At 48.9% G+C, this 22433-nt stretch overlaps 1 protein-coding gene across 1 annotated transcript in view; it reads right to left on the bottom strand.

Moving 5' to 3' along the window:
* Positions 1 to 323: 323 nt before the first annotated feature.
* The window catches only part of LOC144106682 (uncharacterized), a 105509-nt gene continuing 83399 nt past the window's right edge, over positions 324 to 22433 (bottom strand). The window contains exons 2-5 of the mRNA XM_077639524.1: positions 14777 to 14975; positions 8602 to 8747; positions 7475 to 7610; positions 324 to 5041 (exon numbers count right to left, since the gene is read on the bottom strand). Coding sequence (XP_077495650.1) covers positions 4798 to 5041; positions 7475 to 7610; positions 8602 to 8747; positions 14777 to 14975 — 725 coding nt within the window. The 3' untranslated portion in view covers positions 324 to 4797. The remainder of the gene's footprint in view (positions 5042 to 7474; positions 7611 to 8601; positions 8748 to 14776; positions 14976 to 22433) is intronic.

The raw sequence follows: 22433 nt of genomic DNA on the forward strand, positions 1-22433 counted from the left end.
TTCTCTCTGGCGCATTGAGAGTCGTATTCGGCTCTCGAGATCCACATGCGCGGACCATATGGAACAACCGCGACGAAAGCCAATCTGTGCGGGGCTGACGCAGGACGTTTCGTTTGAATCTTCTTCTTCTTCTTCTTCTTCTTCTTCTTCTTCTTCTTCTTCTTCTTCTTCTTCTTCTTCTTCTTCTTCTTCTTCTTCTTCTTCTTCTTCTTCTTCTTCTTCTTCTTCTTCTTCTTCTTCTTCTTCTTCTTCTTCTTCTTCTTCTTCTTCTTCTTCTTCTTCTTCTTCTTCTTCTTCTTCTTCTTCTTCTTCTTCTTCTTCTTCTCCTCAAGTAATATGGCACTCATCATCTTCTTCTCTACCGAGGGCCTTAAACCCACCGCGTAGAAGATGCTGAGAAAGCCTGGAAGCCAGAAATCTGTCTTCTTTTTTCGTCAGAGGGACAGGGTGACTTGTGTGGCATAGAATTGCGCATTAAACCCTCCTGCACCCAACGCAGGGTCAATTATGTTTATATACATTATCTTTAGGCGCAACATGCTCAGAAGGGTGTTAACTTTTGTTTAAAAATTTTGAGTGGTTTTAAATATGAAAAACATTACAGCCGCTTAACCAGACAACAGGACGAGTGATTAGCGCTGGCTGGGTCGCGAAACGATTGCCACAATGATGACGTCATGCACGACTGCCACTGAACAAACACAAAAAGCCTGTGAGCCATTGGGCGCATTCGTGGCTGCGGAGAAGTGCGTACTCTGCTCCGCGGTCTGGAATTGGGTTCCGAATGCGGCTGCCCAAGTTCCCCTTCACCAGAGGGTGAAAAACGGGGTGGCCTTGATCGCACCGTGAGCTTTGTACACGTGTATAAAGCTGTCAACCTTTGGGCAGTGGAATGAAGCACGGGACGACGATGAAGACGACACCGACAACGCGAAGCTAGGTGAACAAGATTAATGCAGCAAACGCTGCCAAGGTTGTAAAGTATTTGCGAGATTTTTTTTTTACCAGAAAAAACTAGCCAAGTTTAAAGTCAAGTTTCATCGATAAACCAGAGCAACAATGCTTTTTAGATAATTGTTAGCATGGCAGTAAAATCAAGGTAATTCTGCGCTCAAGTAACACGCCCGTTTTGTAGATCCTAAAAAGTAGCGAGTTTAGCTGTCGCATGCCGCACCCAACCTGCGTTCTAGACGCGGCGTCAACATTCGCTGCGGCCACAGAAGGCAGCTGGTCGGCTTCAAGGCAGGCGGAGACAAACAAAATATTTATGTCGTACAGAGTGGCGAGACTGGCGCAACTACCACAGCCAAAGCAGGCAAAGAGGAAATGGGAGGACTGCTAGACGAGACGAGAATGGCATCAAGACCGCCTCGCCTCTTCCTTTCTCCGCGGGTGTTGGCGTTCCTTTTCCTTTCAGGCTGTTCTTCTGCCGAGCTGATGGAGCCCACGCGGCATTCAAGCAAGGCGCCGCACGTTTGTGGCCGATGGGCTCCGAGAACCGCCTTCGAGACTGCGAGCCCTGCAGCCGTCACACACAGCAGCCATGCACCACAGCCAGGAACAAGAGGCTCGCCGGAAAGAACCAGTTGGTCCACTTAACCCCTTGCGACCTTTCTCCAACTTCTTGTGAAATATGTTAGCGCTGATTTTAACTGAAGCACACACCAGTGTCCACAACTGCGTTCACTGCCAATTCAGGGCTTTTTCTGGGAGTGTGCTACAGTTGCTTATTTATTGCTTAGTGACCTTTATATTCAAAATAGGGTGCATATTTATGTGAACTAGCCAACGCAGTAAATACTGTTTCTGAATATACTGTGCCAGGTTGCAGGTCGTCAACCATTTTCATGGGAAAAGGTTTTTGTCACCGGTAATATAATTTTTCTGCACTTTTAGTGTTATGTGCGTCTTCGAGATAAATAATATCAATCCCCTGACCCCTCGAACACTCATCAGACAAATCCGGATGTTTTGATGTTACAGTTCCCAGGCATTGCGAAATTTTGTCCGCAATTTGCACAAACCCGTAAAACGATTACCCTTCGTGTTTTGAATTGCAAACGAGACTAATTGTATTTTTTAGTCCTGCACTCACTGCACGAAAAAATAAATCTCCTGATAAGTAATGGCGAACTCTGCCTTAAAGGGCTTAAACAGTGGGGACCAAATGGAATCCGGTATCTGAGTTTTAGAGCGCGATTTCTTTTCAAGTTTTTTTAGTTTCTAGCAGTCAAATCACAAGAAAAAGAAAACGTGCCAGTAGTAAACCCAAATACACGACTTCTCCACGTCGTACGTTCTGTACAAAACTGAGCGACAACGCCGGCAGTTTCCGCGTGTAGGAAATTCGAGGGCACCGGAACGCCGCGTCACAGTTAGAACGAGGCTCCGTATAACCTTCGTGTCTCAGTATAGTGCCAACACTCTCAGAAACTGCGTCTTTCATAATGCACAAAAAGATTAAAACAATTATCTGCGCTTTATTTTTAAAGCAGCAATTCAGTTCAACAGATCAGCGTAACATCAAGGAATGAGATACAGTAATTCACTCCTCTTTTCGTGTTCCCAGTTCTTAGCCCGTTCTGGCACGTGCCAACAGCAATCAACACACGCCCGCTTTTACTAAAATACTAAAAATTGTTAAGTAAAACTGATTTGTATTCTTGCAAGAGGCGTTACACGAAGTTCGTTCCAACAGGCAAAGCGAGCAGGAAACAAACCAGCCATATCTGTTCATATCTGTGTAGTTAGTACCCTATACATGAAGTACATGTGCAGACGTACAAAAAAGTGATGTCCTGCTACAACCGGCTGAAGGAAATAAATTTCTAACAAAAAACTATATCAACAAACTACTCACCACGTTTACTCACGCAATATTTTATCACCAACAAGCAACAGCTAAATACGTGGTTACATGGCTTCTGAAGAGAACACTTCAAACTTTAAAAGCGATTACCAAGCTTATCTTTAACAAGGAGACGTAACATAAATCAGCCATGTAACGTGATGACGAGCTTTGTGCCTGGTTGTGAAAGTCGGACTAAAGCGCTGTTGCTGTTCCTCACTAGAAGGAGTAGGAAACTGTGCCGCACAGTCCACGTCATGTGTGCAAAGCAGGCTCGTAAAGTTAGAGGCTATGACGTTCCATACACACCGGACACCTTGACAAGAGTCCTCCCCACTTCACTGTTGTCCAAGTATGGCGGACATCATCCGCGTCGTATTACGTGTCCATGATCTTCCGTCCGACTTACAGCAGTCAGTGACGTCAACACAGCACAAAAATCAAACAGTTCCAGTGTTTAGCCAAAGCAGCTGGCACGAGCTTCTAGGTCTTGTTGGCAAGCTGGCAGGGTTCGTATTGGTCACGGTAACACAGGTGCTGAACTTCGAAGCTGAGGTCGTTTATCCAATGCAGTTTCAAAGAACACAACCATTGTGATTCCTTGCTTACCGTGCTTCTTGGGCTACTGCACAGAATCGCCTGCCTCGACTGCCCTGCGTTAGTGCCTCGAGGACAGCTAACGGCTTTTCTTGACACGTGCTTCTCGCCTGCCCCCATATCCGGCAGTAACAATCACTCTTCGCTTTTGAGACGAGACCATGCAGCTCGTCGATGTCGCTAGCCCGCTTGTTATCTTCGCCCTCTGCCCGGCACTCCAGTTAGCCGTACGCAGGCGAGGAAAAAGGATAAATCAGAGCATGAGAACTATGATCTCTGATGTTCATGACGCGGCCTCCAATGGACCCATCAGTGTCTGGGCGTCCACAGGTCACGAAAATGGGCGCCTTGTGTTTAACCTGGTGCAGTTGCAATGCAGCACAACGAAATTCACGTACCGTTTGGGGCCTCCAAATTGACGTGCTATGTCTTCTTTAAATACGTCAGGTTGGCCGTAGTTGAAAACTGAAAATGATTAAGAATTCCAACGAGAGAGGCCACTACCGAAGACACCACAGTGTCTCTGGCACCAGGAGACGGAAGCATCGGCAATGTGGCAAGCAAGGCGAGCATGGTCTTTATCTGAAGATGACATATCGCGTTTAGGCTGTCAATGTGGCTGTGCTTTATTACTGAGAATGCTGGGTTTCTGTGCCCTTTAAGCGCGACGACAAAATTGTGCTGAAAAAGGCAGCAACGATAGACTGTGTAGTACAGTTTTGATGTGCTCATTCATTCCTGTCACATTCCTTTTTTACGATGTCACGGTGAAAAACAGCTACACTTGCATGCTGAACAAAAACTCTGATGTTAATAGAGCATGCGATCTTCTCGACTGATCCCACCTACGGGGCATAACGTGGGAGCGACTCCTTTCTGGAACCTGCGATATTTGACTGCGCAATGTGATGATTAACGCGATGTGGCAGGTATAAGGTCTCCGAGAAAGCAGTAGTCTATACAAATTCCTCTAGCGCCAGCATCGGCGCTGTCAACGCCAGGAAGAATGCGTGCTTCAGCGGCGCTCACAGTGCATTGTCCAATGTGCTGACGCCATGGAAAAATTCCATCGCTGTAGCTTTCTGTGCACAACAGCGGACAGCGGCGAACATGTCGTTTCGAAGCCTCTTGAGCTAGCAACTCACAATCGGGTCCGGTGGCCGACTACAGCAAGAGTTGCGGTCATCCCAAAAAATCCCCCAAGTCAGCAAGCGCCAAGAACAGACACCTCAGTGCAGCTAAGTGCAGACACCTCGTCACTTTGTCCATTGTGTCTAGGGTAGCTGAGAACCGCACCGCACGTAGTTCGTCTCTCCTGGTCGCACGAGACACCGACGAGGCGAGGGTGGCAGCTAAGTTCTTCTGGAGGAGAGGTGCAGCCAGGACACCAGCGCCATAATAATAAGCAGCACCGGGACGGCCGCCTTTGGTGAGCAGCCGCTGCAGCTGGGCTCGTTGATGCGGTACCCCGAGCAGTGCGTGGACACGAGGTAGCCGCCGGCCTTGACGATGATGTCCTCCGCGAGCTCGGCTGCTTCCACGTCGCAGCGCAGGAGCACCGCCGTCTTGGCGCACTGCTTGTAGCCGTCCATCTGGCTGCACGGAAAATCATAGGCAAGGAATCGTGAGGGCAGAGAGCGCTAACTTTGCAACATTAGCATACACTACAGCCGTTAGGACGTCAACAAGCAGCACAATATTTCTGCTCATGCACCCGCATTGAGACTAACGGTGCAAAATTTCCGCAAATTTTTAAGGCCGGCCCGGGAAAAAAACGAGAAAAGAAAATTTGTTCAAGAAATTTTGGAAAGATTACAGAAATGCTCGAAACAACAGTATGCGCGTCATTTATTGCCAAGAAAGCCCGCAGTGTGACAACAAAATATATTTTAGGCATTCTTGTTCAGATCTGCACTTAATATTTTACTAGTACTTTGACTTCCCAAAGGCTGCTGTTTGCTGGCCCATCGTACATTACGCCGACAGCTCAGTTTGGACAAAGCTGCGTTTCAAGGATTTAATCTCATTACAGCCACTCCAGGAGCCAAGTTGTTAAAAATGCACTACAGGAAATTTCTAGTACGTCTTTTTACCCCGCTAATCGATCTGCACGCTCCGAGCGTTCTTAACCTTCGTCGTTCTCAACTAATCTGTGCGGCCAATTTTCCTAATAAATCATATTAAACTTCCCTGGTCCGGCCTCTATTTTTTGAACTCGCCGCGGAGACATGGTCGCCATGGCGAAATACTCCGCCGGAGTGGTTGGTGCCTTTCAGCTAATTGCATGGCGGCTTGCCGCTCCGCCGTCGGCGGAGTAATACCCCGAGTGATGAGCGCAACTAGAGCAGACAGGCGGGCGTATCACCCATGTGTAAGGAGACGAGGAGAAAACGGTCCGTGCATGTTAGTTTGGTTTTGTATAACGTTTTTATCGAACTATTACTTACGTTGTGTCAAAAAAGTGTAAAATATTACTTTGGGCGTCTTGACGGATTGGACGACACTCATTGGTCATTACAGATTGATGAGGTTCAGTCTCGCGAAAGAAAATAGGCCTCGCGTGTTTTTATTCCCGTGGGTTTAATTTCCGGCTATCATATCTGCGACTACTACTATTTATTCAAAGAATCCCCTCCCCCCCTCCCCCCCAAAAAAAGAAGCAAACTAAAAAGTGAAAGCAGTTTTTTGCAGAACGGTCTTTAGTGCACCTTTAAGATGCCAGACCTAGGAGTGTACGGTTAAAAACCTGACAGCACCGCGGCTAAGAAGGGTTCTGAAAACAAGCCTGTCATCATCATCATCGTCGTCATCATCATCATCATCATCATCAGCCTTACTGCGCCCACTGCAGTACAACGAGCTCTTCAAATCTCTCCAGTTAACATTGTCATGCGTTAGCCGCGGCCAGCTTATCCCCTCAATCTTCTTAGTCTCATCCGCCCACCTAACAGCATTTTGCTGCCCCGTGCTGCGCTTGCCATCTCTTGGATAGTAATAGGTGCCACCCAAAAGTTCGCGGAATTCGATCTAAAAACAAATATGGCCACCTTAACACAAATAGTTTGCACTATTTCCTTGGACGAAAGCACCTTGAGCGCATACACTCCAATCCCAGAATTTCTCACGATTCCACGCATTCAATGCAGTCGCCAAGTGTGGGTGAGTTTGGGACCCTCGGCGATTCCGGCGTCATCTCTTGAGTTGTGTTAAGCCTAACCCGATTCAGCAGCTCATTTAAAAACCCTATTTTAAAATTTTCACCACGTGCAGGCGCGTTCTCGCAACGCATCGGATATCGCCCTGGTTCCAGCTCGGTTAGAACGAAAAGCAGACACATTACAAGAATACGGCTTCAGTAATTCTTGCCGCAGTTGTTTAACCTCTTTAATGAATTGACAAGGAATCATGACTTCATAGTTGAATCCCAAATATTTTGCGACTTATTCATAATACTGCTAATAATGAAGCGCTCCACTTCGCCTTTTTTTAAAACACTGGAAACCATCTTACGGTCAGTGTTGACGGAAATAACTGTTTATTATATATTTTAAGGGCTACTAGACCATGCTTGTTTTTTTTTTTCTTTTTTAGCGCTGTTCATGCCTCGGGAAAAAATCATGGAACAGCAGTTTCTTTTTCGAGCCCTTCCATCACTCATCGAGACCTGCCCCACCAAACATGGAGTTAACTAGTTTAGGGGTTTCTTCGTCTGTACACAAGGACAGGACGGACAAACACTGCCTGCTCGGCATAGTGTGTCATATAACACGTTAAACCGTCAAAGCCCATCAACCAAGAAGAGGGGTCACGTGTGTAGCCTACGCGTTTGACACTTAACGTCACAGCCCTATATTTCGAAACGCACGGTGCACACGTGCGCAGAACACAACGCAAAACACACTGCAGTGCCCTAAGCAACATCAAAAGTAAAAGAGGAAACGTTTGCTAGGGTTTAATATTTCAAGCATTCGCACATCATCTTGCAATCTGAGCTTGAAGCGTCACATGCAGCTGCGGCCAAAAGCGTACCAGCACGAGTGTCGTATCTTGTCCTGGGAGCTCAGCACCTGCCCCTGTGTTTCCGCACGCTGAGCCATGTAGACCGAGGCGCAGTGGTTGTAGTCGTCCTGCAGCTCTTTGTAGCACTTGGAGTGCTTCAGGTAGGCTAAACAAGAAGAGCAAAAGCGACCTCTCTGACGAAACAGAAGAAAGGAAAAGTACAACTGCGTAGCAAGCATAAATGTACGGCTGGGTGTTTGTGTCTGCTAGAAATTCCGGTCAAATCTGCGTGCCGTTCTTTTCATTGGTTCTAGGAAACCATTTAGTCCCTTCTTCACCACTGTACTTTATTTCGCGGCCAATGTTTGTGCCAAGTTCGGCAGTGGGTCATTTACTGAAGAGATAAAGTACCCGAGGTCAACAAAGGTGATGATGGAGGAAATTTCAATACCACTGCTACTGATATCCATATTTACATCTATGTACAATTCCAACCGATAGCACAAGTTACTATAACGCTTTGTCTGTTTTCTGTCTACCGTACCCCATTTTTGCAATGTATTTTTTTTCTGCTATTAACATATTCCTTAAGCGCCATTCGCCACCACTGCAGTTGTCAAAATCGCGGGGGAGGGGGGTTTAGGGAGGCGAGGTGCTTGCGTGTTGAAGAGAAACATCAGTAACGTGCCGAGCTTCATCAACACGTGTCAATTAGATTCAGAATATGGGCGATAACTGAACAGTTCAAACCAAGAGATATGTAATTACGGGGTATGCAAACATAAAACTGAACACACAATGCGGCTAACATGGCTAATTATGCCAGTCCTGAATTATGCTAAGAAAATACGGCAGTTTGAGTGCATATGTGTCACATTAAAACTACGGCACTTTCAGTAGGTCGTAGGTTTTCGTTGATATGTAATAATGTAGCATAAAGTATTTTCTTCTCTCGGTGCAAACGTTGGAAAGGAAAATGCGATTCAAAAACTTGCTGTAGGTTCGCAGTACACAGAGAGTGGCGAGCAGAAGAAAATTAGTCCAGGTTCGCTGATTTCTTCTCTTTTCCCTCATTTTGTAAACTAACTTCGCACTTCGTCACCGTTCTCTAGCGAGGCGTGTCAGGTAACGATGTGGGAAAAAAAGCGGCCACTCACTAAGCCTGAAGCGGGACCCTTCCCGGCAGAAGTCTTCAATGAGCTGCGCCGCACCGCTGGTAAGCCGCTTGTAGATCTCCCGCTGCTTCTCGTTGAAGCAACGGTGGGTGAATGCATTCACGCAATCCATTGCGCCCGTCAGGTGGCTGCAAGATGGATGCACCAGGAAACAAGGCGAGAGTTGATGAACTCAGCCCTTAGCGCTGCCGAATAACGGCTCTGAAGCGCAAGTTCGTGACTTAAATACATCGATAAAAAAATGGTAGGTGGCTTTCTCTACAACCTCAACGACATTCACTGGTAGCATAGTCTATGTTATCCTGAGACCTGGCTTTGTGGTCGCTGTGCTGTTCAGAATGGTGTTGACCTGGTGTCTTGAAATACGTGTGTGCTAACAGCAAGACCAAAACGGAAAACATTTTAACCTAATGCTGTATACCGGTGACGATTAAGTCATATTACGCGCGGCCTTGTTTCAGAAGCTCACAGCAACCTACAAAACAGCAGAGAACACGTGTCCACTTTTGCGTCCCCAATAAGTACTGCAGGCTATTGATTACTAGGCAGTCGATAGTTAAAGACTGGCACGGATCGTGACCCTATTTATCTAAGCTTGTTCGAAGGTCTCCTTACAATATAATTTCTACGTGTTGGCCTCGAGAATACGCATCCCTCTGTGGGGAATCGAGCAGCTGAAATCTAACGCTCAGCACCAAAGATCGGCTCAGCTGCTGAGTCACATGGGCGGCTGGAGCCGAGGAAGCAGCGGGGTCCCTTACCACACGTGCCGAAACCGGTAAAGAGTTCGTGATCGATACGCTAGGCACATGAGGCGAGAACCAACCCAGTGCAGAGACTGCCGTTTTTTTTTGGGCAGAGTAAATTAGTTGCGAAACAGCACAAGACGCACACAGGCGTCTGCTCGAACAAATATTAAGCCAGAGACCACGAAAGACAAGGAAAGTCTAGCCGCAAAAAAAGCGTACAAAAAACAAAAGAAGAAAAACTAAGCGATTCTTTCGAAGGCGTAAGGTGCTCATGTTTCTCTCTTCGCCCGCGGCTTGTCTTGGAAACCGGAGTAGCAGGCTTTCTTCGTCTCCGCACTTTCGTGTCTCCCTCGCAGCAAGTGGATTGAGTTCACCCCTATCTCTGGGCACTGCTTAAGTGGGAGCCACGATTACTGCAGCACTAAGACACGAGCGAAGTCAAGCCTCGCAGCGAAATCTTATCGAGGGGAGGGGGCACGGCAGAAGTTGATGCTCTTCATTCGGCTCTCACGGCAAGGCACACTCTTGACGCTATAACTCCCCATAACAGTCAAAACACTTACTTTCTTGTCGCGTCCGAAAAAAAGAGAGAGATCCGCTGTTTCAGTTCGTTATATCAAACACACTACTTAGTCAACAAGGCATTGATTAATGCGCGCTACCCTGATTGGAATGTATTGAATTGTTTAAATGTTGGCCCAGCTGCAAGCACTGCGGTATATGTGTTATGCTGCGCTCTTTTAATAACCACAACTTTGTTTTAGAAGAAGATAACAATACGAATAAATAATGAAAATATAAAAATACATAAGAAAATAAATAACGCAGTGTTTGCCGCCTCTCCACACATCTCCAATGTCCCACAGGGTATAGAGTGGAAAGCACCCGTATAGAGTTTTCCTTCACCGGGACAAAAATGGGACACAATTATCCCTATTGCCCCAGCCTGTTTTCCCCACAATACCGAATGAGCTCAGGGACCCCGCGGAATGTCGTGACTGCAGCTGCCATACATCTCCGCAGGGGATCTCCTACCAGCAGACCACGCGAGTGTCTACCACATAGATCCCTATTTTGCTGGCCAGCAGATCATCCCAAATCTTCAATTACGGACGTGCAAGGCCAACGGAGGACAAGATAAGAATTAATCCTGGAGTAGGTCCCTAACGCAGCTGTGACGGTAAAAAATGACTGCGCTTGCGCTGTGCGCGTACGTATAGCGTAACTTGGCGAGGCCAAGCGCTGTTGACGCGACGGCGTCAAGGGTCCCGTTCAGCGGAGAACCCGGCTTCGTCGTCGGAGGCGGCGTGAGCGAATAATCCTCAAAGAAGCAACCAAGGCGGCACATCCGGGTGCCAGGTGGTCCACCTAGTTCACGTGACCGTGTGACGTCATCACAACCTCCCCACCGTGCAAGGCGGCAGTTAAATTAATGATTGGTCATGAGAACTTGCACAAGCGCTACCGGTGGCTTGTGTCTCGTCCTTGTCTTTTCGTGGTTTGCATGCTCTGGCGCTATTTTCTTCAAATCAAGTATGCACCAACTCGCCCAAAAAGAAGTGTTAAGGCTGTGCTTGAAACAGCCACCGGTGGGGCTTGTACAACCACAGGTGGCTGTGTTTGAAACAGCCTCCTGGCGAGGCAGCGGTGCATCGCTTAAGCGCTGGACCACGGAGCCCGGAGACGTGTGGGGGCTCCCTGAGAATAATGTACAATTCCGCATATATGTACATAAACCCATTAACTCTATCGCTTCATATCCTTACGGTGGAGGGAGCTTAGGCGCCCGCTCAAGTTTTTCTCTTCGAGTTTTACCGTTCAAAATCAAGATTGACGTTATAATTGCGCCTTATATAACGTACGCTGACAAAAAACTGGTTGGCGGTTTAACATTGTTAACCACGAAATATTGTGCGAAAGCACAGCTTTTTTTTTTTTTTTTTTTGCAGATGGACACCACCGCCACGCACCTGAAAGCGCAACTGAGATGTCCACGGACCCACGGAGCCAGTTATGCGCGTCTTCAACTTTTTCATCGGCAATGCCAATTTGCCCAATTTACGCCTATGCTCCAGTGCCGCGTTTCTGCAGCAGTGTTGTCAACGCCAACGTGTATTGCTCTAGTGCCTTGTTTCTGTCATAACGTTATCCAAGCCAACGCATGGAACGCACATATCTCTGCCACTGCCGCCACGTAGCTCAAAGCTCGAATATTAGTTTGAGAGTTGATGACGAAGACGATGCGCAGTGCACAGCTCGAGAGTGTGTAGATGTTTAACACGAGGCGTGATTGGCTGCGGCGATAGCCAAGTCAATAAAGAAAAAAAAGCGGCGATAGTCAAGCCTTTCGCGCAGCGGCCCGCGAAGCTGATCTGTTTGCTCCACCGCGGGTTCAAATCCCAATCGCCGATATTTATGTAACTTATTTTTATTTATGAGTTTTACTTGGCGCAAAGCCACAAACATCGCAAGCAAACAAACATCCCAGGATCTTGCTCGGGGTTGACACATCAAGATTGTGCTTTCGCACCATTACACCATGTTCTAAGGAGAAAATGCAAAGAACCGGGAACTCTATTGCGCTGTATGGGAAGAAAGGGCGCGCTTCTGTTTCGTAGCTTGAGCTCCACTCCTGAAAAAAAAAAAGTGATAGTGGAGTGTTGCAGGACGCAACCGAAAAAACTTGTGTTGATAGCAGTCGGCCGTGAACCGGGGTGTCCTTCATTACTAACCTCACCAGTAGCAAAAGTAAACTAAATCAACTTTTGGAATGCTTGGCTGTTAAAAAATTATTGCAGTTATAATTTTGTCTCGTAATTATCTATTCGTTTAGGTGCATAGCGACGGACAGGCTTTTCGTCGAGGAAGAACTCTGTGTGAGGGTCAACAATCAGGGCCCGACTCACTGTTGCCTTAAGGTGCATCCGACGATAGCGCGCCTTTCCCGCTCTATAGACAGACGTTCGCTGATCGCAAGAGAAGCTTTTGGGGCATTTTACGACCGCACATGCCACCACAGCACAACGAAGGCTGCACGAGGGTGCGGCCTAATCGCGGAGAACAGCTACGCGTGGTAGGCTGCGAGTTCGCCAAGTCAGCCGCGTCGGAAGGTCTCCCGTAAAACTCCTTCGCTGTAAAATTACAACTGGTTGCATTCACCAAGGCGGAAATTTGGGCGAGTTGGTAAGTGTTCATTTTCGCTCTCAGCGCAACACGAACGGGACACAAAACGAAGGACTAGCACAAACAGGCGCTGACTATCAACTGGTTTTTTATTGAAGAACGAAAAGCGTATAAATACAAACAGTGAACTACTTATCAATCAACAAAAGTTATCTGGAAGGCACGTGGGAGGTTAGATAGCTCAATTCCCTCTCGGATAACGTTATGGAAGGGCTGCTGATACATTTTGCGCCGTTGTGGTAAATATAAAAAGCTTCCATAACTTCGCGTGTTAATTTATTGTTATGTCGGAACAAGATGCGCGTGTTCTTGTAATCGGGAACACAGTGGCATTTTTTGCACTGGAAAGACGCCTGGGCAAGGGGGTCCCCTTTAGCTCTCCTTTCTGTATGATCCTTTTCATGCCTGCATTGGCATTGCCTGCTGTGGAAGCCTGTGTGAGACAGAGGGTCATTTTTTCTGGTATTTTCACGCTCCATCAAGCGTTTGTTAACGCACCTGCCAGTCTGGCCAATGTACATAGCACCGCAAGAGAAGGGGACCTGGTATACCACCCCTACCTCGCAAGGTATAGATGGCGACACATGACGCACTTGACAAGCATCCTTCTTGCTCTTGCTGTAGTGCCTCTGATTCACCTGTTTGCACATTGCGCTAAGTTTTTTAGGTGCAGAAAAGACGACATCAACGTCGTATCTACCCGCAACTTTTTTCAGCCCATGTGACAAGCAGTGTGCATACGGGACCCCAGCCGGCTTTTTCTTTTTGGCTTTTTTCGGCTGAGCCCCATTCTTGAGCTGCCTAAGAAGTTTCTCCGCTGCCCTGGAAATGAGTTGATCTGGGTACCCGTTCACACGTAACCTGCCTGTTTGCGCCGAAATGCTCTCTCGAGTCCTTTCATGGCAAGATTTCCTCAGAGCTGATTGCAGGCAAGATGCGGCAATGCCCTCCTTTATGAGCTTAGAATGGCCAGACCGGAAGTTTAGCAATGGTTTGGCAGTCCTTGGGCGATACCACCAACACAAGTGTCCCCCCCCCCCCCCCCCCCCCCACACACACACAGTGCCACACAGTGTTGGTGGTATCGCCCGAGGACTGCCAAACCATTGCTAAACTTCCGGTCTGGCCATTCTAAGCTCATAAAGGAGGGCATTGCCGCATCTTGCCTGCAATCAGCTCTCAGGAAATCTTGCCATGAAAGGACGCGAGAGAGCATTTGGGCGCAAACAGGCAGGTTACGTGTGAACGGGTACCCAGATCAACTCATTTCCAGGGCAGCGGAGAAACTTCTTAGGCAGCTCAAGAATGGGGCTCAGCCGAAAGAAGCCAAAAAGAAAAAGCCGGCTGTGGTCCTGTATGCACACTGCTTGTCACATGGGCTGAAAAAAGTTGCGGGAAGATACGACGTTGATGTCGTCTTTTCTGCACCTAAAAAACTCAGCGCAATGTGCAAACAGGTGAATCAGAGGCACTACGGCAAGAGCAAGAGGGATGCTTGTCAAGTGCGTCATGTGTCGCCATCTATACCTTGCGAGGTAGGGGTGGTATACCAGGTCCCCTTCTCTTGCGGTGCCATCTACATTGGCCAGACTGGCAGGTCCGTTAACAAACGCTTGATGGAGCATTAAAATACCAGAAAAAATGACCCCCTGTCTCACACAGGCTCCCACAGCAGGCAATGCCAATGCAGGCATGAAAAGGATCATGCAGAAAGGAGAGCTAAAGGGGACCCCCTTGCCCAGGCGTCTTTTCAGTGCAAAAATGCCAATGTGTTCCCGATTACAAGAACACGCGCATCTTGTTCCGACATAACAATAAATTAACACGCGAAGTTATGGAAGCTTTTTATATTTACCACAACGGCGCAAAGTGTATCAGCAGCCCTTCCATAACGTTATCCGAGAGGGAATTGAGCTATCTAACCTCCCACGTGCCTTCCAGATAACTTTCGTTGATTGATAAGTAGTTCACTGTTCTTATTTATACGCTTTTCGTTCTCCAATAAAAAACCAGTTGACAGTCAGCGCCTGTTTGTGCTAGTCCTTCGTCTTGTGTCCCGTTCGTGTTGCGCTGAGAGCGAAAATGAACTGGTTGCATATTGACCAGTGCAGAAACAATGGTTCGTGGATGGGGCCTGCGGTGAAATGCGTACACTCTGCACAGCGCGCAGCAGTGCCGCTTGACAGGCTCTAAGGCATGCACGCAACAAGGTGGTGTGCACTCACTCGCAGATGCGCTTCAGCTCGGCCTCGGTGGTGGCGAAGGCGAGGCTCTTGTTCTGCGACAGCAGGTCCAGCTTGCCCACGCACTCGGTCACCTCCTCGTTCTGACACGAGCCGCCGCCGGAGGCGCCAGGGTGCGGCGCCCGCGAAGGAGCCGTGGAGGCGGCCCAGCATCCGTCCCACCGGCACAGCAGCGCCAAGCCTGTCACAGAAGAGGTGGATAAACGATTATCTCCCCTGCGCAAAAAATGCGAGCGCTTGTTTTATAATCGCGCAGGTTCTTGCGGCACTCCATGCACCCTTTGTGGCGATCCTGTGACGCCAAGACATCACGTGGTTGCACGTCGCAGGGACGTCATAGTGCGTACGTGTACTATGCTCTGCCCCGTGCTCACGGGGGCTGGCGAGGTTGACGTCATGGCGCATCATTGTGAGAACAGCCCGCTATGTTTCGACGACACGGGGTCGAGTGGCCCATGGGTGCGGGATGCAGGGGAGGACCAGTCACAAGGGACGAGAGGAGACCGTGCGCTTGTTTGACGCAGCATGTTCATGCCCACGCGCGTGGGCTGTAAGCTGCCGCGGGCTTGCGAAAAGGCAGTGCGTGAACACCCCAAGGCCTCGGGTTCTGCTGATGATGGAGAAAATTTGCCTCGAAGTGTGATTGCTACTCTCGGTTTGGTAATCTGAGCATAGGTAGGGGCAAAGAAGAGCAAGAAATCCCAGGGGCATACTGGATGTGGCGATAACTGCGTCCGTACCAATTCAGCGCGCGTGCTGGAAAAAGAATTTGCCTTCTTTGATCGCCGCCGACAGACACGCTGATTATCACCCCTTTGTTACTTCCGGAATGGGGCGATGGTTCTGCCGCGCATGCCCGCATTATCCTCGCTGGGGGGTTCCTCCTTTCATTAAAGCACCGTTGCTAGCCCCAGTCGCATGCCTGCCCTGGTCCTTTTCGACTGGCTCTCATCGTGCACCAACTGGCCTCACTCGTCTGCGATGTCGCTTGGCATTGCGCGCACCTAGTGACGTGACACATGGCTTCGAGAAGTTGTTAGTGCACTAGCACATATAGTGGTTATTCCCTGCGTTTAGCCATTGTGCGTTCGCTTTTTTGTTTATTTGTCTGAAACCTGCTTTGTGGCAGGCTGCTTATTCACCCACCGGATTGTGAACAAGTTCAAACCATGGCAGGTGGCACTTCACTCAATGGTTGTTCACAAGCCGTTGCTCAGGAAGAGCAGCAGCCTGAACCTCACAAGCACTAACGATGGCAACATTTGCTACGTCATGGCAGTGGCGCACCAATTAACCGCTGCATCATCGTGCCAGGAGGGGTATGAGGACTTCCAGGGACATACGAACGTAAAATAGAGAATGACCAATTTAGCATATATGGGCATTAACTAATTAACACCACCCGAACACAGGAACCGAATTGAAATTCGAAGTGCACATAACCATTGAGCCACCGCGGCGGGCGGAAATTGAAATTTTAAATTGGTTTTTGGGGAAAGCAAATGGCGCGGCATCTGTCTCCCGCATCGGCGGACACCTGAACCGCGCCGTAAGAGAAGGGATAATGGAGGGACTGAGAAGGAGGAGAGCACGGCGGCAGCCTGAAGACTGGCTTCGCGGCGGGGACGCGATAAGAGAGTAGCGTGTGCCGCCGTCCCTTCACATGAGGCGAGGCTCAGCGGCATGCAGCGGAGCGCGGTGTGCGCTGCCCAGGCCGAACCCCAGAGCCGCATAATAATAAAAAAGCAGCGCGAATAGACGAACACAAGACAGCGAGACTGGAGCCGCCTGCGTTAGGCACTGCGTGGTCGCTCATAGTACGCGGCAGCTGCGCTCAGAAATCGCATTGCAGAGAAGCGTCGCCCAGAGGGGGCATTGGAGAAGCCACGCGCAAACAGCGACACCTCCGAAGGCGCATTTCTATAGAGAAACTAAAGAAATGGTTCGGGTACATGCAGAGGTACGAAGCAAGATTGAATTATTTTGTCTGCAGCTTTTCATGTCACTATCAGCGGTACTTGTAAAACTTGGGTGTGCCCTTAAGCTTTCACAACCGCCACATTATTTCCCAGTCCTCCCAGCTCGAAATTAGACCGCCGGCTAATTGAATGAACGTGCTCTCCCCGTTCACGTATGTGCGCATTGAATTGAGGCCGCAGTGTTCCAAATTTTCTGTGCTGCCTGCAGAGAAACGCTAGGAAGAGGGCATACATTATAACTTCAGCTCCCCATGGATTGTGTAACAAAAGTAAAACAGCGCTAATTTTTACACAAACCACGCAGAAAGACCAGACAGGACGGGCGCTGTCCTTTCTTACCAGCGCCCGTCCTGTCTGGTCCTCCTGGGAGGTTTGTGTAAAAATTAGCCCTGTTTTTCTTTTGTTACAAAATGTTACACCAGCTGGCCCAGCAAGAGGTACTGTTAAACGAACTCCCCATGGATGTCGCTTTACTTAAACTTTTTTGTCTCTATTATAACTAATTCGAAATAGCCAGTTTCTCAACGAACATCGGGTCCCACTCTCTGCCTGTTTACACTTTTAGGCTAACCTTGAGTCAATACCTCAGCAACCAGATGCCGCAGTCCGAATACTGCCGGCACTAACCAGTAGGGCGACTGCCGCTAGAGTATATACATTTCGTCGCAGCTTCTTAATACCTTGGCTTTTGAGGACAAAGCGGTTCCCTGCGTGATTCCACTGTGCTCCTAACTTCTTTATTCTAGGTATACTTCATTCAGTCTGTTCCGGCACAAACTTATTAACAGACTGCGCTTTAGCACTACTCGCGGCGCAATAAAACATCCCTGTCAGCAGAGAAGATGAAGCCTGCACGTACCTGAATAAGAAATCGTTATTTGCTTGTGTGCAGCCGAATGACGTCTGCAGACCAGCAATTAGGTAGGCGTTCCTCTAATTTCGCCTAATATTGCACGGCATTTCGTTACGTAGCCAAGTGTAGTGCCTAAAGCCAGAGTCTTTAGCGAAAAAGGACTGCCTTCCGCTCCATTTGCGCACCTAACAAGCGCCCTAAGCGTCCGCTGAGCGTTGCTCATCAGCGCCAGCAGCCCTGCCTTAATTAAGACGCGGCAGAGCGTGTCAGATCGTCTTACCGCCGAGCGAAAACCTTCAACTACGTGCAACGCTGCGTTATTATGCCGAGCGTTGTTAGCTTTGTGTGTCTGTACACACCTATATTTACATGCGGATATGCGTAATGTTTGTGTACGTTAGAAAGCAGAGCTTACACTGGCGCGGTCGTCCCAGATTGAAGGAAAAGACAAGAGATGGGCTCTGCGGCAGGTTGATTAATATTAGAAGCAGGCACGTATCTAAGGGAGACCGAGCCCCCCCCCCCTCCCCCCCCCCCCTCCCCCTCAAGCAAGCTAGAAGAAATTACCTTGGGCCCCTCCCGAAAAAGATTCCTGGCTACGTACGTGTCTGATTAAAAGGTACGTAATTCCCGATACTTTGTCCATAACCTTCGTATAGTCTGCAAGGTTCAATTTTGTCTAAAAAGTAATTGTCACTAATCTGCCCGTACCCGGTATACCTAGAATCGCATGCGGCATTTTATGCTATATCACAAGCTATTGAAAATGAAGTTATGTATAGTCCGTATTTATAGAGTTGATTATGGTTAGAGTTTATTATAAGTCAATATCTACGTATAGTGAACAAATCTCAAAGCTTTTTACCAATAAACATGTGATTCTTGCAGCATGTATACTGGAATTTACGAGGCTTCGTAGCAGAGACAGACAGAGACAGCCGGGTCATTACACTACAGACAACTTGCTGGTTGGTGTGGCTGGTGCATAAAGCTATATGGCGCCACACATGAGGGACCTCAGAAAAAAACACAGCACAAGGTAAACACGGGAGAGCGCTTTGTGCCGTGCTCCTTCAATGTGTCCGTCCTATCTCCTATCTCCACACCAAGAAGGAAGGGGCGCCGAAATACGCCACATGCGACCGACACAGATGGGAGTGCGAAACGTCGACTGAGCACCTTTAATGATGAACTGTTGCCATAAACAGAAATGCCAAGTAACTACATCATACCCCGGCAAGATACCATGGCAAGAGACGTGTATCTTAAGGACAACACTACGTGGTTGGGACCTGTTTCTAGACCTTGAGACGAATAGAGCTTAAAACGTTTTCTTTTTATTCTGGCTCTCTTTCCGCAGTTTCGTCAGGTAATCTGATCCTTACATTGCTGTGACCTCTGACTCATTACAACGAGAACCTCTCTGCGATAGAAGATAGGTGCAATTAATTTTCAAGGAACCAAGTTGCGAAACGCATCTATAGAGCCGCAAGCCATGAATGCCTACGGGCCACCACTACAACGTGTGGTCCTTCAAACACATTCTATTTCGTTCTGTCTCGCTCCGTGAGTGCCGCCCCAAATTACATAAAAGAAAGGCTACCGCATCTCATAGCGCTCTCGTTCATGGATACGTAAAAGGGCCGAGTAAGGATCGGAATGAGCCCCAATGCACTCAGTGCACTCCCTCACCTGAGCAGGACTTGGCCACCCTGGTGCAGTATTTGGCCACAACCTTCTCTGAACAGACCAATTAACCCTCAGCCCCAAATCCCCAGCGGCTGCAGACCAACTGGCGAAGGGGGCGGTCAGACCTGTGATGCAGCGGAGGGTGCTAAGAATGACTGGCTCTGGATAGGCCGTCTTTTGTGGAAACCGAACATTGCAGCGTTTAACGCTAGGACCTTATCTAGTGAGGCTAGCCTAGCAGTGATGTTCGAGGAACGAGCGGCTATTAAATGGGATGTCACAGGGCTTAGTGAGGCTAGGAGCTTCGTTCGCAGCAGCGGTCGTCTTTTAAAAGAGCGTAAGTGCGCTAGCAGAGGTGCGTCGGTGCTTGTCAGTGCGAAAGAAACGCTTAGCAACACTTTCAAGTATGGGATATCTGAGCCTCTAATGAGAACGAAACCTTACTCCGCAAGGCATCGAGACCTTTATGAGTGTAATTTCCTCATTTGCACTGTTTTGCGCACAGCACAGCGTGTACATTTGCGGCGAGAGCGATACAGATAACGCTTCTTCCGTCGCATTGCGTGCCGGAAATGAGAAGGTTTCCAGGTTTGCATGCGCAAGCACATGAACGGCTTTTACTTTCATTCATTCATTCAATTTTAATGCCAGGTATGAGCAGCCCACCCCAAAATCTAATTTCTTTCACGCCCGCGGCGCCTTGGTGGTTAGGGCGCTCGGCTAATGATCCATAGTATCCGGGCTCGAACCCGACCGCGATAGCCGCGTTTCGATGGAAGCGAAACGCTAAGGCGCCCGTGTGCTGTGCGATGACATTGCTTCCATGTGCGGACTGCCCGTCTGTGTACATCGCGAGTCGGGTAGCTTTGAGCGAAGAATACGTGATCACCAGTGACGTCAGAAACTGGCGCGCAGATCAAAATGCGCTTGACGAGCACTCGGTGTCCGCCGCACACAACATAAACTGGGCAGAGGCACGGGTTATCGCAAAAGAAAGGGACAGGAAGTCACGGCTCGATCTTCGACAGCGCATACGCTCAATCGGAATGACGGAAACTTGCCCCCAGTCTACGCCAGGTGCCTGGGTTCGCTCATGCGCCGTGTATAAATAAACGACGCAGCTACGTTACGCCTCATTCTGAACAAGGCTCCCATGGGGGAGCCGAAACGACATCCCATCCTTTCTTTTGGTCGGCGCCTTCTACTTTCGCCACGTACCATCCCGACCAGACGGGTTCCGTCAGACTCTGGACTTGAAGCATATTCGCCAGGCGTATGGCCAACCCATCATCACTGAGACACGACGCTACGTTTCGTTGACAACCCGGATCACTGCATTCAAAGGGCACCTTCAGTTCAACCTCGCCTGCAAAGCCCAATGTTTGATTCCCCATTCATTAATACTGCATCGGCCGGTTTGTACAAGGTTTGGGTTGTGTGTAGTCCCAAAAGCGGAACGACAGCTTCTACAGGCCAGGATCCTGGAATGCAAAGACAAAATCAGAAAGCTGTAAAACGATGTGTTTTTCGCAAGACGACAGTTAGAGTTCAACCGCCGGAAGAATTCCCTAGCATACAACTGCATGCAAACTTCCAAGCTGGCCTTCGGACGCGACAAGCTAAGCTTGCTCACGAGAACAAGTTGGAGAGGCTGAGGTGGAGCCGGGGAGACAGCTCCTCGGATGCCCCGAAAGCGTTTGTGCAGAACCTTTCGTCCTAACAGCCGAACAGGGCGGAGATGTCTGTCCTGAGCCTGGGCCTGAACTTCAACACTGGCCCCGCCCACGACACCAGGAAGGTTATATGTGCTGCAGAGAATGCTTTGAACCAGGTTGACCCGTCGCGCCGAGACGAAGCCCGCACACACGTGGTCAGCGTCCTTTCCAAGCTGCTTCTGCATTCTTCGGTTTCTGTCCTTACGCGCCAAAAAAAAAAAAGAAGCTATTACAAGCCTCCGCACCAATCCAGACATTGTGATACTTCCGGCCGACAACGGGAATGTCACTGTACTTTTTGACAAGTGCGATTACAAAAAGAAAATGCTGACCCTCTTGGAAGACGGTAACACGCTCGTCTCGCTCAAGATCCGACGGCCAAGGTGCAGAGAGAACTACAGAAATTGCTGGCCGACGCCTTTCGAGTAGTGCCCCCGCAGCACAGGTCGCTGTGTTTCTACCTGTTATGCCATAATGGTTGAGCCCCGGCGATCTACGGCCTACCAAAGATTCACAAGCCTGACGTCCCTCTGCGTGGATTTTACGCGTTCGCCTTTTCAGAATCTGTCCAAGTTTCTACACAGAGCTTTCTCTCCCCTCTTCGGCAGGGGCCCTACACACTTACGCAACACTCATCACTTCATCGAAAAGGTTCCAAACCTTACAATCAACGCCGGAGAAATGGTCTCATTCGACGTGAAGTCACTCTGCACAAGTGTGCCGATTGACCTTGCCGTGGAAGTATGCATCGCCGCCCTTGAATCAGACCTATCACTGCCAGAAAGGATTCCGATAGATGTGCATGACCTGACCCGCCTTCTCAGATTCTTCCCGTCAAACACGCACTTCACTTTTGAGGATGTCCCGTTCAGGCAGATTCACGGAGTCGCCGTGGGTGCATCGATTTCGGTGACAGTCGCTAACTTGGCCATGGAGGAAATCGAAGGCCGTGCTCTTGCGTCATTCACGCCTGCCCCAAAAGTGTTCCTGAGGTACGTGGACGCTTGCTTTTGCATCCTGAAGAAAGAAGCATTACATGACTTTACTATTCAGCTCGACAGTTTGGAGCCTAGCATACAGTTCACCGTTGCAGAGGAAATCGACGGCCGCCGCCCGTTTTTTAGATATACCTGTTTCCAGACAGTCCTCACGTCTAAATTTCACCGTTTACAGAAAACTCACGCGCACCGGCCGTTACCTCCATTTTAAGTCCGTTCAACCTTATTGCCAGAAACGGTCTGTGGTGTCATCGCTCCTTCGACGAAAAGAAATGTATTCCAGAGAAGAAGACCGGATTGCTGAAGATGTGCGCGTACGGCGTGAATTGTCCACCTGTGGCTATCCTGTACACGTCATCGACTCTGCACACCGCCAAATGGAACGTAGCAGGCTGCAAGCTAATC

The sequence above is a fragment of the Amblyomma americanum genome, chromosome 10, assembly GCF_052857255.1.
Source record: "Amblyomma americanum isolate KBUSLIRL-KWMA chromosome 10, ASM5285725v1, whole genome shotgun sequence".
Classification (NCBI taxonomy): Eukaryota; Metazoa; Arthropoda; class Arachnida; order Ixodida; family Ixodidae; genus Amblyomma; species Amblyomma americanum.